The sequence below is a fragment of the Pyricularia grisea genome, assembly GCF_004355905.1.
Source record: "Pyricularia grisea strain NI907 chromosome Unknown Pyricularia_grisea_NI907_Scaffold_1, whole genome shotgun sequence".
NCBI classification, from domain to species: domain Eukaryota; kingdom Fungi; phylum Ascomycota; class Sordariomycetes; order Magnaporthales; family Pyriculariaceae; genus Pyricularia; species Pyricularia grisea.
The window spans coordinates 3,921,137-3,936,092 of NW_022156716.1; the positions used below are offsets into that span (position 1 = coordinate 3,921,137).

Here is a 14,956-nt window from a genome sequence, read left to right on the forward strand (position 1 = left end):
GTCGGTAGATGTTATACGGCACCGGCAGCGACAAAAACGTTGCGCTTCGTCTCGAAGGCCTGAATTTGACCCCCGTCGACGATGGCGAGATCCTCCAGGCTGACCAGGAGCCGCACGCAGCCGCCCGTCTCGAGTGGCTGCCCGACTTTGACATGGTCAACCACGGGACGCTGTTCACACCGCCGCGGTCCATCCCCGCCGAAACCAGACTGCAGGAAGATATGACCCTGCTCTGTATAATGGAGACGCTCCAGAGGGTTCAGGGGCTCGAGCCGTGCAATTGGCACTTTGAAAAGTTCCGCAACTGGCTCGCCCTCGAGGTGCAGCGCGCTCGCGACGGCACATACCCGTTGCTGCCGCCCGATGAGGCCAAGGCGTATTTAGATTTGGATTCGCCCACTCGACACGCCATGATCGAAGAGCGTCATAACCGCCTTCTTACAATGTTCAAAGGTGCCGTAACCACGGGTATTAAACGCATCTACGACAGCTGCGAGGACATTTTCACTGGGAGCAAAGATACGCTCGACACCCTGATGCAAGGGGGCGTTTTAACCAGAATATATGACGCTGTCAGTTTCGGAAAAGGTGACTTTTTCAAGCTCCTTTCCCACTCGCAGCCAGGCCTCCGCATACTCGAGCGGTACGACCGAGATGATTCTCCGCAACCTGGTGCGGCCAGCTGGGGGTCTCCCTGCTTATAGCGTCTACACGTTTAGTGACATCTCGGCCGGCTTCTTCCCCCAGGCCAGGGACCGCTTCTCCTACCCGCCCAACATGGAGTACCGCGTTTTTGATATCTCCAAGGACCCGTTGGGCCAAGGGTTCCAACCCGAAACGTACGACGTCATCCTCGCGCCTAAAGTCATCCACGCCACGCTGTCCCTCGCCCAAACCCTCGCTAACCTCCACTCGCTGCTGCGGCCTGGAGGAATGCTGGTACTCACGGAGCTCTGCGCCGTCGTCCGCACGCCAAACTACATTTTTGGCAACTTCTCGGGATGGTGGATCAAGGGGCCAGGTCACTCGTCGTCCTCTCCCGGAGCGCGGGACTGAAGCCTCAAGATGAGGTAGTCGTGCGCGAGTTGCAGACCATGGGCTGCTCCGTGTCATGCGTGGCCGGCCATGCTGAGTCTGCTGCTGACATCAAAAAGGCCATCTCCCTCGCACCGCACCGTGTTAGGGGTGTCATCCACCTGGCCATGGTTCTCAGGGACTCTCCCGTAGCGGACATGGCCTACAACGATCGGATTGCTGCGAACGAGCCCAAGGTCACAAGCGCGTGGAACCTCCACCAGGCCCTGGCCGACACGCCGGTGGACTTCTTCGTCATGGCCAGCTCCCTCGTTACGGTCGTCGAGCAGCCGGGCCAAGGCAACTATAGCGCCTCCAACACGTTCCTCGAGGCTTTTACGCAGTACCGGCGGTCGCTGGGGCTGCCCGCTAGTGTGCTCAACATCTGCCCCATCGAGGACGTCGGCTTCGTCGCTGAGAACCCCGTCGCGCGTCGCAACATGAAGGCGCAGGGTCTCTACTTCCTTGCCGAGAAGGAGATGCTGGACTTTTTGGAGCTCTCCATCAAGCTCTCTCCAGCCTCGGAATTCACAAGTTCGCACCTGCACACCACCAACGCCGGGGGTCACTCGGTTGAGAGACTGCGCTATGCGGACCCCTGGACGACACTGGCCAGGTAGTCATGGGTTTGCGTGCTGAAGGCGACCTCCGAGACCCCAGCACGCGGACCAACTGGCGGCGCGATCGGCGAATGGGGTTCTACCACAACGTGCAGGCCAACGGGAACGCGCTCTCCTCCCGGGCCGGGCGGTCAGCGAACGAGGTCCTGTCCAGATTTTTGGAGCATGCGACAGCTAGCCTGGCTACGTTGGGCGAGGCCAAGAGTGTCGACTTCCTGGCTCGCCAGGTTGGCGCCAAGGTCTTCAGCCTCATGCTCAAAGAGAACGACGAGGTCGTCGACACGTCCCTGACGCTGCAGCAGATCGGGCTAGACTCTCTCATGGCTATTGAGCTGCGTCGCTGGTAGAAGAACTCGCTTGGTCTTGAGATCACTGTGCTCGATATCATGGCTCTCGGAACGCTGGAGGCCCTGGGAGAGGCTGCCGCTGCCGGGTTGAAGGCCAAGTTGGAACAGAATACCGCAGTCTGAGTCTTGAAACATAGATTTGTTGCGGCATGGTGCCGAATGTGTTTCTAAATACTGGCCAATGTTCATAATTCGATTTGGCTACAGACTGCCCAATGGCAGATTAGCCATCAAAACGTAGATGGGGACAATCTCGCCACCTTATCGGAGAGCTGGAAGATGTTGTCGCCATCGGATGGGTCTGATCGCGGTTGGTCGTGGTGCTAGGGTCCAGAATTCGCGGAAGGTCAAGAGACTGTATGGAGGAAGGGAAGGAAGCAGCTGTGGAAGGGCAATTGTTGATCAAAATATGTTGCTAGTTGCTTGGTTGGTACCAAGGTAAAAGAGCGATAGTTGACATGGCAATAAACCACCTGATAAATCATCCATCAAAGCATCCTCAGTGGAACACTCTCCTCATGTAACGTTCCTAAGCATGGCGGCATTTTCGTTGATTCAAAACGCTCCCGTATACCAAATCATTGTCTGTAGGAGCCCCGCATTCATTTTCCATCATACTGTTTGTCGACGAGAAGAGAAAGCAGGGTCCAGGCGCCTGCCCCGCGAACGTTGGACGAAGCATAGAGGAAGGCAGAGCAGAGCGAATTCGCTTGGCAACGATTGGTCACAAACGTGGGTCGGGTCAACCATCCCTCTTCCCCCTCTGGTACCTGTCAAGATTGCCCGTGCAGGGTCCATTACGTAGTGGCTAGACGATCCAAACTCATAACCACCATTCTCCAATAACACTGAGGTAATTTAATGTGCGCGGCATTATTTCGCGAATCGATGTCAAAAAGTGTGGTACTTCTAAGAATCGCGAGCTTCATGTCGTACCGCGTTGGTGCTCTCGAGTTATTGATGGAAAATAACCGAGCCATGTGTCCCAAGCCTTGTTTTCGGCTTCCAGCTCGGCAATTTACCGAGTATTTTCCAATTCATTTCTGAGTGCTTGCCCTGGTCTCAAGTAAGTATTGGAGGTTAACTAGAGTTTAATTGCTGCTAATCAATCATAGAAATGAATATATTTACATGATACCGACCCAAACCTCTGGTTGTAGCTTAGACATTCTAATCCAAAGCTCTTGAGGGCGTCCTCTCCCACTTCTTCTCCTACCTCGCTGTACACTCTGGGACACAAACCAAGAGTGCCTGTGGATGAGGAGTCTTCACTGCTGTGGGTGGCTGCATTTTCCAGAACCTTGGGGTGAAGTTCGAGGCGATCGAGGAGTACACACATGGGAGGTTTGGTACCGAATGACGGGACGGGTGTAGCCTATCAATATGCGAGGTTACCGTTTCAATTCACATCCCACTTTTCCTGTTCTTCAACCGAAGTACCCGCATTTACAAGTTGCAATCATCTTTGACTTTCCTCGTTACGATTATGAATTTAGTGCTTAGGACGGCGTGTACCACTTGCAACGGAGCTTCTCAGGTACCTTATGTTGGCATAGCATAGCCGAACCTTAATGGTATAATTTAGGACCGAGCAAGACAATCTAGCACTTATTGGCATAACAAGAATGATATCACTGCATATGGTACTGTCATGCCTCGAACTCATTCACTTTATCATAGGACTTCCTCGCCTACATGAGATAACTTAATTCCAATTGTCGATATCTTGCCCAGGGGGGTATCAATATAACGCCGCGCCTACAAACAGCAACGCTACCAGAAAAGTCCCAGTGGTGCTGGGGCTGGAGACCACGCCGGCAGCACTTTTCGAATCAAAGCCAATTATTTTGCTGTAAACAGTGACCAAGGGTTTGACTTCCATCAAGGTATTTCTTAGGCGCCTCGCACCAATAGATGCACGAATCTTCGACGCCAACGCTGTTTGGCGAACAGCATGTCGTCATGGCCGCTCGGGACGCATTTCCGGCCGCCGGTATGTAGAAAGTGTCGATATTGCGCGGAATGCCGGGAAGTTGTGCAATGGCGGGTAGGGAATAAGGGTCCGTACAGCTCTTGTTTGACATGATTAGATTTGGCTGGTGTGGGTAGGAAAGTGAGTGAATAGAGCAAAACAAAAGACAAGATATATATGGAGGTTGCTTTTTTTCCTCAAGCGATTATTTCTCGTCAGATGTAAGATGGAGGGGGAGTCGAGGACCTTGTGTGCTTGACTTGCTGGTTTAAATAAACAAAAACGTGAAGGCTTTCCTATGCAACAACCCCAGGGTCCAAAATGAAATTTTGGCTTCATAAACTTGCCTTTCCCACTTTATTCCCCATTATAGTAATTAACAGGTCGTTGGTCGGTCACAATGGTCGGTCAGGTTACACGCCAAGACATGATGCTTGGGGCTGTAAGGCGGGTATTCCAGTATCTAGACGTGGTACCTCGACCTAGCCGAGCCAGGTTCCAATTGGCTCAACCAATAAGCACTGAGGCAGAACCATATCGGGCATTTCAGGCATGCGTTTGCTCACCAACAAGAATCGTGCCCCCCCCCCCCCCCCCCCCCCCCCCCCCCCCCCCAACCTATATCGGTCTAACATACGGCCAATACCGCCTCACTAATAACATAAAGGTAAATGCAATCGTGATTGTCGTTTTCTTTGATGTAGCTAATATATGACTATATGACTGATAGACGTTGACTATTCATATTTCGAGGCCTTTTCGAGACGCACGGCTTCAGGGGCCCAGCACTAACCGCAAGGACATGATACCGCTTCCTGATTAATACAATGTGGGCACTTTACATACCTACGTAGGGACCCAACCATTTTTGCACCCTGAAGCAACTTTGTGCAAACCAATGGAGTTTTTGCGAGCATGAATGAAGTGTAGAACACAGTATCTCATACGCTAAAAAGGGGTCGCTAAGGTTCCGGTGTGTGCTTGCTATAAGCCCAGTATATACATCGGTGTTGGTTTTTCCTTGAGCTTTCTTTCACATTCCAGTATCGCAAAGCGTAGTGACGCCTTCAAAGTCACGTAATGAAAAAAAGACTCACCAGGATCTTGGACATGCAAGCATAGGCGCCCACATGATGATACCCAGAGCAAACGTTTCCACTGTTTGTTGAGTTTATAATAGCCTTTCTTGCTCGATTATTATTTTCGATTCTTGGATTATAACCGGCCGTATTGAGCAAAGCAGCCAAGGTCAAAAGATTGAGATGTTTTACTTAAAAGACAGATTTGATTATTCTGGCATCGTCGTATAGAATGCCTTGCCAGGCTTAGGCAATCAGAACGTCGCTAATATTATTTGACCACGAGAGAAACGGGGTAGCAAACAAGGCAACCACAAGCGGGCACATTCTTGTCCCAAATAGAACTCCTCATTGCAGGCATCTATCCTACCAATCAAACATCAGCAGTGAAGTCATCGTTCTCTGCCCCAGACGAAAAAATAAACCCAAAGCCTTGGGGAGAAAGTGGAAAGAAACGCAAGATGAGGTAGGCAAAGCGCCCCCCTCCCACAAAAAAAAAAAAAAAGGAAAAGAATATAGAGGCCACACAGATGTTGAAGCCTTATTGACGCAGCTGGCGTCTTGAATCGATCGCGCGAGTGTGTGATTTGTCTCTCGCTATGGCCAGCCAGTGGACGGGGCATAGCCGAAAAAAAATAACGTATATGAATATGACAGGTGGCAAGAATTCCAGCTTAATTGCTCAAGTAAGTCCAGCCGGCCATGATTGGACTAACATGGCTTTTTTGGCATATAGTCGCCGTGTCATTGTGGGCACAAACGCCATGCTCAGCTCAAATTCAACATCCACAACCGACAGTCCTTTTGGCCTTACCGTACACCAAGGACCTTTTGAACCGCTCGCGCAGATAGCAACAAGCAGGAAACTCCCATCTCATAGCCCAGCTGAGATTTTTCGGGGCGGAATTTCGAGCTAGTATCTGGGCAAAAGACCTTTCAGTTGGACCAGCCGCCATGAGGTTTTACGCCACGAAAACACACAGCTGGAATTTGACTCGACGCGCTGCACATTTTTCACTCCCTCAGCTGCATCCCTAAACTCCCAGCCCAATCCCTCAGTTGTGCCAGCCCAGTTGCCCAAGCCTGCCAGGTGTCTTTTGTACCATATGTATGCTGTTTATTCGCTGCTGGGAAATCTTTGCGGCCTTGTATTTTATTTTCCATTTGCCGATCAATATGACCCTTTCTTGCCACTGGACCACATCAGAGGTGACATGTCTTTTCTCGTCTGGGTGCAATTGGCGTCAAGGTGTTTGCTGTGACGATTGTGCGTCTTGTCCATCGTCAGCTTTGGTTTTCTTTAATACGTCACGGTGTAGGGGGCAAGGAGAAGTCTGTAGGCAACGGCTTGATCACTCTTCCAGATGAGGAGAGTGAACTGGATTCCGGTTGCCGAGAGCTCTGCAAGGAATCTTTATCATCATTCCTGAGGTACATATGTCCTGAAGACATATAAGATCTCGAACTGAACCGTCACATTCCAGGCTTCTGAACATTGGAATAAAAAGCCAGACACCAAGTCGGTAGAAATCCCTCGAGTCTTTGAGACATCCATATCCAGCTTCACAAGTCCTTCGCACCATAACCCAGGACCAGCATCCAGATACTCATACCATCAACTGCCTTACCTCGTCAACAGACCTCAACATATTCCACAATGAAGTTCCTCAACACCATCGCCGTCCTCACTGTCGCCATCGCCCCCATGTGGGCCCAGCGAACTGCCAGTGAAATCGCAGCCGACAAGGTTGGCGCACTTAACTTGCACAACGCCGCCAGTAAGTTGCTATTGCCACAGCGTCCCCATCCCAAAAACACAAACTAGGGGTACTGAAAACGGAGCAACCCTCTTCCTCCGGCTGTAGGGCAGAACGTGACCGGCAGCCGTGGCCCCCGCGCCAACCTCACCTACTCGTCGGTGCTGGACAGCTCGGCGGCCAGCTACGCCCAGGAGCTCGCCAGGCTTGACACCGGCCTCGTGCACGCCTCCAACCGCAACGGCCAGGGCGAGAACCTGTACTATACCAGCAACTCGAACCACTTGACGCCCTTCCAGGCCGCGTCCAAGGCCTGGCTGGACGAGAAGCCGTTTTACGACTGCCGCAACATCAGCGGCACTGACCCGGACTTTGGCAAGTTTGGACACTATAGTAAGTTCGGTTTTCTCTTTTGGTACTTTTTTTTCCCTGCTCTGTCTCTCTCTTTTTTTTTCCTAAAAAAAGTTATGAGTCGGAAAGTCATTATGTTTGGAGAGTTGCTAACCTTATCTTGCGATTTCAGCCCAAGCAATCTGGCGCTCGACCACTCAGCTTGGAGTCGGCATGGCCAAGGGAAGCAAGACTGGCCGTCTCTATGTTGTTGCGCGCTATCTCCAACAGGGAAACATGTAAGTTGCGCATAAAAAGCCCCGAATGATTTTAAGGTTGTCGAAACATTTTGTTGACAGTTCTTCTTTCTTTTAGCGTTGGCCAGTCGGCTTGTTAAATCGGAATCTGCAATTGTCAAAGGCTTGTGTGCCTTGCAGCATGTTTATCCACACTTTATTTCATCTTCTCCTAGATTGTGGCGCTTGGTAACCTCAGGCACGTTAGTGCACTTGCCTGAACACACCATGCATATAGTTCTATAGCATAAAAAATAAAATAAAAAATAAAATAAAAAATAAAAAAAATAAAAAAGAGAGAGAGAGAGAGAAAAGAATTCATGGTGTATGTGCGTCACAAAATATTGCGAGCGTACTGTTCAATCAGTCTTCCAACTCGAGACTAGCCGTTTTGACTCCAGGAAGTAGAGTTGACAAGATGAAATTGTAGTTCCTGGTCGTTATTTGGTAGTTCTAGTCTAGTCTAGTAGAGTAGTACTCTAGGCGTTGTCAAACTCAGGCTGCAAACAGATTATGAATACACCCAAGATGCGTACGCTTCAGCTGAATGGTCAAACAACGCATGTAATGATACAATTAACAATGTAGAGCCATTCTTATTTCATTGATACTCATAATTTCCATGTCCCAAGCCAATCTTGGAAGAATCCTGATAAAAATACAGCCACAATCAGTCCTCAATGGACATCGATGTCTTTGTTTTCTTCTTTGGGCGTCGATTGCGAGGCTTTCGAATAGGCAAATTTTGAGTAGTTTCCTAAGCTTTGCCAACCCATCCAGAATTGACGAAAAACTCAAAAATCCTGCTGCCCTTGGCATTGTCAAGGCGACAGATCTCTTTGGCTTGCTTCTTTTTCAGTGTTCCGTTCGTCTTCAGAGCCTCCTTGAGCAACTGCTCCTTGATCATGAGATAGGGCTTCGGTTGGATGCGCAACAGCTCACAAAGCTTCACCTCATCCGGGGTTAGGACCTGCAGGTCAGGAGTCTGATCAAGAGTGAACTGCAACGGCGTCAAATTAGGGATTGGCTGAAGCTCAAATTTCTCCTTCTTGACGACCCCATTGGCTGCGACTCCGTTGACCGCGCCGTCGCCATTCGCCACGATGACACTGCTCGTGTCGCCGTTCGCCCCACCGTTCGCATGAGCCTCGCTCTTGACGGCATCGCCGTTTGAAGCAGCGTGCTCTACATTCTCGCTTGCTAGTGAATTCCCGTGGGAACCCTTGGTAGCCAGCCTCGCAGGCATTTCGGGTGCCACAAGCAAAGCAGCACCACTTGGTGGATCGGGGGGCGGTGGCGCCTTGCTGCGCTGATTTGTGGCCAGTCGATCGCGATCCATGGACCCCAAGGGGATCGCCTTCTGAATACGCGCAGCTTTTTCTTGCTCGTATTTTTCACCACTTTTCAGGTCGCCTATCCTCAGGCTGCGCCATTCCTGAAGTTGTGTGATTGCTTGCCTCAGATTCAGTTCATCAATCAGACCTTGCGAGAAAGCCTCGAAATCATCATGGTTCATCATCCGCGCAAAAGGTTTGGCCTTGTTAAGCAGATCCCTCTCCTCCTTGGACCGCTTCTTCTCCAACTTGCTGTTCTCTCTATAGTCCAGTAGATTGTGCTCAAAGATAACCTTCTTGCGTTCTACACGCTGGGTGAGGCGGCAATTATAAACCTCCATGACTGTCAACTTGAGTTCAGTCTCAGGCTCGAGCTCGCCAGTGCGCGGGTTGATGCCATCGCCGGGGTCAAACTGCATAAGCTGCACGGCCTCTTCGGCTTCGTTGGCGTGCTCTGTCTCAAACTCCAAACGACCAGGCATATATCCTTGAATTTCGTGGCATGATGGCACCGAGGCCGTGGGCTTGGTCTTGGGTTGCAAAGCGGGAGCATTCTTGGCAGCATCCCGACGTTCCTCAATGCGCTGTTTCTTGCGTGCCTGGAACTCTTCGCGGGTTGTCTGGTTGGCCAGCTCGTTGTCGTGGGGACTACATCGTTTTGGAAGCGGGAATCGTGGAGAGTTCACGTAGGCGTTTATGTAGTGATCGCGAACTTCATCTTTGTGGCGGTAACCACCGATGTGATCTGCAATGTCTGCCCATGATCCCAGTCCATATATCTCTGCGCCCTCGAGGAGAAGTAGCTCTTCATCGGCACCCCAGTCTTCTTCGAATATCGGGAACGAGTTTTGTTCTATGACTCGGTAGGGATGCGTCGCAGGCTGATGATTACTGCTCGATGAGCCTTGGGCAAAGCAATTGACGCAGAGATCGTAGTCATTGCATGCGCTGTGAGCACACCTGATTCGAACCTAAAACGGGTATTGTACAGACGTTAGCGATTACATGGCCGTTTTGCGCGACTGGTAGAGGATGTTGAGTGCTCCAATGACGTTCTCGCTCGGTAGCTTTAGGTGGGGCATAAATCTGGGGTAGGTGCAGTACGAAACACGTCCAGGATGATGCGCGGTTGAGCGACGATGGATAAAGGATGGCAAGTAAACAACGAAAGAGCTTGAAACTCACCGTGGATGTTATGTCAACGGAGCAGACGTCGCAGTGATACTTAACCCCGCCTTCAGCGCCTCTAGCAGCTGTCTTTTTCCGTATGACGCCCATGATTCTGTCCGGCGGTCGTGTCGCGATGCGAGACCCGGGTAAGCCGGGAAGCTTGGTGGTCGTGCAACTGATTAACAAGACATATAGTGACTATAGATAAGAGTACAGGATGACCGGAAGTTGATTCACCAGGTGGCTTGATGATTTCTATCGTTTGGGCGGTGAAATTGATGGATGTTAACGTTGTCAAACGCTTGATTGATCCGCTGCTGCCTGTACTTGTCGTGTCGCATACGTTCGTTGGAGTTTGGGGTCAAGCGTTGGACCGTGCACCCAAATCGCCAGGAGAGCTTCTAACCGAATACACGTGATCTGCAGGTGCGCTCACTCCCTCCAAACATCCTTGGCCGCCGATAGGAGACCAAATGCTTATTGACCTCAACTTTGACCTTTGCGACGCTTCAATGGGGAAAATGCCTGCTTGCAATTTCCCCCTGATTTTCCCGGCTACTCATTTGCTCCAAGTAATACATTACATTTGATTACTGATGCGGGCCGTATTCAACCCAGTCATCAACCTCAATCGCAACAATTCTCCCCACAGTCAAAATAAACAACAAAGTATCAAAGCAATGATGTAACAGGAAGTCAGGGGAGGGTGGGGTCAACCTCACTTCCCCCGCATGGGTGCGCACATGGTTAATAGTAAACAGCATCCAGCCCACTTTGATCCTCGGTCCAATATAACGTAGCGTTGTCGTAGTTTCTAGCCGACTCTGAGCTCCTGGACACGTTTTTCTTGGCAACCTGACAGCGGCGCTCAAGATGCCTGACCAGATTCTTGACGACATCTCCCATCGGAGGTACAACCCTTTGACCGGCGCATGGCTCCTTGTCTCGCCGCATCGGACAAAACGCCCCTGGCAGGGCCAGCAGGAAGCGCCATCCAAGAGCGAGCTTCCACAGTATGACCCCTCGTGTTATCTCTGCCCAGGAAACACGCGCGCGCAGGGCGACAGCAACCCGAAGTATGAGAAGACGTTTGTCTTTATCAACGACTATAGCGCTGTCAAGGAGAATCAGGCAAACTATGCGCCAGAGGAAAAGACTGATGGTGAGAATCTGCCGTAGGAGACGGGATTGTTGAGCGAATTGCAAATGCTAAAGGTTGCTTGGTTATTCAGATGTTGCCTCGCTCCTCCTCAAGGCGGACGCTGCCACCGGCCGCTGTTATGTCCTCACATTCTCGGCTGTGCACAATGTCACCCTAGCCGATATGAAGCCCCATGACATCGTTCCCGTCATAGATCTATGGACGGATCTCTATGCCTCCCACGTTTCTCCAACGAGTCCTCTGGGCAACGCTGCCGCTACCGTGCGTCAGAACCTGTCGATAGTCCCTGAGTGCCAAATGGCGCAACCATCACAACAACTACGATACATGACGATATTTGAGAACAAGGGAGCTGCGATGGGTTGCTCAAACCCCCACCCCCACTGCCAAATATGGACAACTTCGAGTTTGCCAGAGGAACCAGGCAAGGAATTGCAGCAAATGTCCAAGTACCGTCGGGAACATGGACGTCATATGCTTGGTGACTACGTCAAGTTGGAGATCGAGAAGAACGAGCGTGTCGTTTGGCAGAACGATAGCTTTTTGGTTGTTTGCCCGTGGTGGGCCGTTTGGCCTTTCGAGGTTCTGGTCATTGCGAAGCGACATGTTCGGGCCTTGGTCGATCTATCGATTGCTGAGAGGCTTCATTTTGCCGAGGCCATCCAAGAAGTTACTCGGCGGTACGACAACTTATTCGAGACGCACTTCCCATACAGTAAGAGACCCCAACACGACACACAGTGCTTGGACAATGACATTTTTGACTGACAACCTGCCCGCGCCATAGGCTCTGGAATACACCAGGCGCCTATTGACTGCAGTGAAGAAGAGGCCGAGAGCAGCTGGTTCCATATGCATTTCTACCCGCCGCTGCTTCGCTCAGCTACCGTGAAGAAGTTCCTTGTGGGATATGAGCTTTTAGCCGAGCCTCAGCGCGACATTACCCCGGAGCAAGCCGCGGCTCGTTTGAGGGCCTGCGACGGAGAGTTGTACCGCAAGTCTCTATAATTAGACACTAATTAGAGGCTCCAAAGCTCTGAAACTTTTAAGATCAGAGAGGGGATTTTATACAATGCTGTGCCGAGCCAACCTCTGCGAACGCTCAACCATATGATTCGAGAATGTTTTCATGGAGCATGCGCTTTCCTCCAAACCATATCCTGCTTAATGAAATTACCTGAACAATGGCAGGGTGAAAGGACCGACGTAGTGGGTGTACTGCAGGGTCATCCAGATAAATCCAGTCGATCCGGCAAAGATCGGGAAGAGGACGGGAACACTTGGGCGGCATGTCTTGAAGACAAGAAGCTCGGAAAGGAAGTGTCCACCGGCGAGGAAGTGCGTAAGAACCGACAGCTGGTAAAGGGCCGGGTTGGAAACGTCGTAGGCGGTATACAGACGCACAACGCCAGTGATGAGCGTCCACACCGCAAACAAACGGGCCGCAAGAGGGGTGAGTTGGTCGTTGGCCTTCTCGACGTCCTTTCCGGTGCTCGATGCAGGGACGAGCTTGTTGATGCTGTCCTCAGGGTTATGCCTTGGGTTCTCATCGGTACGCTCCTTGCGCTTTAGCGTGGGGTTGGACACAAAAAGGCCATTGTAGATACGCCGGCTGTAGTGAAGAGTGGTGAAGTTCTGCAAGGCGTTGCCGATAGCGAGAACGGATACCTGGCCGAGGTTATCATTAGTTTTTGCTCTAGGCTTTGACAGTTTTTCTTCGTATGTTGCGAAGCCAACGCTCAGGTAGAGCAGATTATCTGCCTCTGGTGCGCAGGTTGGACTACAAGTTGGGCTGAACCTACCAACATTAGGTACGCAGGCAGGAGCCCATTGTCAAGTGGGGGCATGAGGGTGCTGAGAGAAGCCATTGTTGCTGTGACTAGGTAAGTAGGAACTCTAAATCAAGGTCTGTATGAATGACAACAGAGGTCAAAAGTGCACCGCAGTATATCTAAGTTGTAAGAAAGCTCTTAAACTGTCTCCACCTGCCGGAAAGACCGGACGCGACCTTGTACCTGAAGCTCAACAAAAATGAAATTAGGCATTGCTGCCTGCTGGTCTACAAGGGGTAGACATGGAGACGGGGTTGAAGAAGACTGATTGGTTAGTAGCTGCTCTCTACCCCACCCCACCTCGAACCCCCTAGCTTTGGGGTTGCTAAGGAGGTTTTGCGACATTCTTTTCATCCAGACTTTTGACAATCAAGGCGAAAGAAGACCAATTTTACGCCGCAACTCGTCAAAATGGATAGTTTGACCAACGCGCTGGGCAGCGTGCCACAAGTGGTGCAGTGGGCCCTTGCTGGAGTAGGGGCTCTCTACCTCTCTGGCAAGGTCTTGAGTTACCTGCACCTGGTGCTGAACCTTTTCATTCTGGGCGGTACCAACGTGAGTCGGACTCTACATACTCTTCCCTGTATCAGCTCGGCGGGGTATCACTGACACTCGGTTTCCTATTATAGCTGAGCAAATATGGTAAAAAGGGTAGCTGGGCCGTTGTTACCGGCGCCTCGGACGGACTGGGCAAAGAGTTTGCCTCACAACTAGCATCCAAAGGCTTCAATATTGTCCTTGTCTCCCGCACCGAGTCAAAGCTCAAGGAACTCGCAAAGGAGCTCGAGGCCCAAAATGGCAGCCTGAAGACCAAAGTCCTGGCGATGGACTACGAGCAGGACAACGACGAGGACTACGAGAAACTGAGCCAACTTCTTACCGGCCTGGATGTCGCCATTTTGATCAACAATGTCGGCCGCAGCCACTCGATCCCCGTGCCATTCCTCCAGACCCCGCGCGAGGAGCTACAGAACATTGTCACCATCAACTGCCTCGGTACACTCAAGACGACCCAGGTCGTGGCTCCTATTATGGCTCAGCGCAAGCGCGGTCTCATTCTCACCATGGGTTCCTTCGGTGGCTGGATGCCCACACCTTTCCTGGCGACCTACAGCGGCAGCAAAGCATTCCTGCAGCACTGGAGCACCTCGCTCGCCGAAGAGCTCCGCAGCAGCGGCGTCGACGTCCACCTGGTCCTGAGCTACCTCATCGTGTCCGCCATGAGCAAGGTGCGTCGCCCTAGCGCCATGGTCCCGACGCCGCGGGCTTTCGTGCGCTCGGCACTGGGCAAGATTGGGTGTGCGACACAGAACGTGGCCTACACCTACACGCCGTGGTGGAGCCATGCCATCATGCAATGGTGGGTTGAGAACACGGTCGGCATCGGTAGCAAGATCGGACTGCAGGTCAACCTGAAAATGCACAAGGACATTCGCACTCGTGCGCTGAAGAAGGCGGAGAGGGAGGCAAAGAAAGCTTGAATAGCTGGTGGGGGTTGTGAATAAAGCAAAATATAGACAAAGCCTTTTGTTTTGTGGAAATCGGCATGTCGGAGGCCAAAGAATTATTTGCGTTGCCAAAATTAGGGCACGCGGGGAATACTTAACCAAAGGAAGGCGGGCAGGTATCTGCCCGCATACATGGGAGCTCGCAGCCAAAATGTTTTGTCCTTGAGATATCGAGATTTGCAAAATCAAAACCTGAGAGGCTTGAGCTCTTGCGCAAGGTTGAGAAGACGATAGTAAAAAATACCACGCCATGAAAAATACCATTTATTTAAATCAAATAATTAGGAAGATATTATGACATCAGTCGAGGATACTTCTGTTCTAGACTGGTACAAAAAAGCCAGCAATTGTTTGAGGTACCTAGGTAGGTTGCGTGGTACCTCGTCAATTCCTAATTGGGACTAGCGCCAATGCTTTCTTGTGTCGCGCCGAGTTCGCGTCGACCGCCAAAAAATTGGCTGGGTTTTTCTGAGCT

General features: G+C 51.3%; 7 protein-coding genes across 7 annotated transcripts; 5 read left to right on the forward strand and 2 right to left on the reverse strand.

The window, feature by feature from the left end:
• Positions 1–8: 8 nt before the first annotated feature.
• Positions 9–1,056, forward strand: PgNI_01194 (uncharacterized protein; the record flags this gene model as incomplete). Its single annotated transcript, XM_031121269.1, has 2 exons — positions 9–572; positions 625–1,056. The coding sequence occupies 2 exons, from the start codon at positions 9–11 to the stop codon at positions 1,054–1,056; spliced, it is 996 nt and encodes a 331-aa protein (XP_030987278.1).
• A 38-nt stretch (positions 1,057–1,094) lies between these two features.
• PgNI_01195 (uncharacterized protein) lies at positions 1,095–2,041 on the forward strand (the record flags this gene model as incomplete). Its single annotated transcript, XM_031121270.1, has 2 exons — positions 1,095–1,690; positions 1,735–2,041. 2 exons carry the CDS (start codon positions 1,095–1,097, stop codon positions 2,039–2,041), a joined length of 903 nt encoding a protein of 300 aa, XP_030987279.1.
• A 4,708-nt stretch (positions 2,042–6,749) lies between these two features.
• Positions 6,750–7,576, forward strand: PgNI_01196 (uncharacterized protein; the record flags this gene model as incomplete). The annotated part of the gene is made up of 4 exons (XM_031121271.1): positions 6,750–6,870; positions 6,958–7,242; positions 7,373–7,478; positions 7,555–7,576. 4 exons carry the CDS (start codon positions 6,750–6,752, stop codon positions 7,574–7,576), a joined length of 534 nt encoding a protein of 177 aa, XP_030987276.1.
• Positions 7,577–7,940: 364 nt separating this feature from the next.
• Positions 7,941–10,334, reverse strand: PgNI_01197 (uncharacterized protein). Its single transcript, XM_031121272.1, has 2 exons — positions 9,995–10,334; positions 7,941–9,780 (listed from the first exon to the last, which is right to left on the reverse strand). The coding sequence occupies exons 1-2, from the start codon at positions 10,085–10,087 to the stop codon at positions 8,233–8,235; spliced, it is 1,641 nt and encodes a 546-aa protein (XP_030987277.1). The 5' UTR covers positions 10,088–10,334; the 3' UTR covers positions 7,941–8,232.
• A 518-nt stretch (positions 10,335–10,852) lies between these two features.
• On the forward strand, positions 10,853–12,149 carry PgNI_01198 (uncharacterized protein; the record flags this gene model as incomplete). Its single annotated transcript, XM_031121273.1, has 3 exons — positions 10,853–11,141; positions 11,212–11,856; positions 11,929–12,149. The coding sequence occupies 3 exons, from the start codon at positions 10,853–10,855 to the stop codon at positions 12,147–12,149; spliced, it is 1,155 nt and encodes a 384-aa protein (XP_030987280.1).
• On the reverse strand, positions 11,976–13,126 carry PgNI_01199 (uncharacterized protein). Its single transcript, XM_031121274.1, has 3 exons — positions 12,944–13,126; positions 12,213–12,809; positions 11,976–12,143 (listed from the first exon to the last, which is right to left on the reverse strand). Exons 1-2 carry the CDS (start codon positions 13,007–13,009, stop codon positions 12,315–12,317), a joined length of 561 nt encoding a protein of 186 aa, XP_030987281.1. The 5' UTR covers positions 13,010–13,126; the 3' UTR covers positions 11,976–12,143; positions 12,213–12,314.
• Positions 13,127–13,347: 221 nt separating this feature from the next.
• PgNI_01200 (uncharacterized protein) lies at positions 13,348–14,741 on the forward strand. The gene is made up of 2 exons (XM_031121275.1): positions 13,348–13,528; positions 13,603–14,741. The coding sequence occupies exons 1-2, from the start codon at positions 13,385–13,387 to the stop codon at positions 14,452–14,454; spliced, it is 996 nt and encodes a 331-aa protein (XP_030987946.1). The 5' UTR covers positions 13,348–13,384; the 3' UTR covers positions 14,455–14,741.
• The last annotated feature ends 215 nt before the right edge of the window (positions 14,742–14,956 follow it).

Bases quoted from the DNA above. Each gene is read 5' to 3' on its own strand.
- PgNI_01199 (XM_031121274.1), bottom strand. From the start codon at position 13,009: ATGGCTTCTCTCAGCACCCTCATGCCCCCACTTGACAATGGGCTCCTG. The intron at 12,810-12,943 runs GTAGGTTCAGCC...AACCTCGGCCAG, and splicing joins TGCCTGCGTACCTAATGTTG to GTATCCGTTCTCGCTATCGG.
- PgNI_01197 (XM_031121272.1), bottom strand. From the start codon at position 10,087: ATGGGCGTCATACGGAAAAAGACAGCTGCTAGAGGCGCTGAAGGCGGG. The intron at 9,781-9,994 runs GTGAGTTTCAAG...TACCCGTTTTAG, and splicing joins CCGTTGACATAACATCCACG to GTTCGAATCAGGTGTGCTCA.
- PgNI_01200 (XM_031121275.1), top strand. From the start codon at position 13,385: ATGGATAGTTTGACCAACGCGCTGGGCAGCGTGCCACAAGTGGTGCAG. The intron at 13,529-13,602 runs GTGAGTCGGACT...TTCCTATTATAG, and splicing joins TCATTCTGGGCGGTACCAAC to CTGAGCAAATATGGTAAAAA.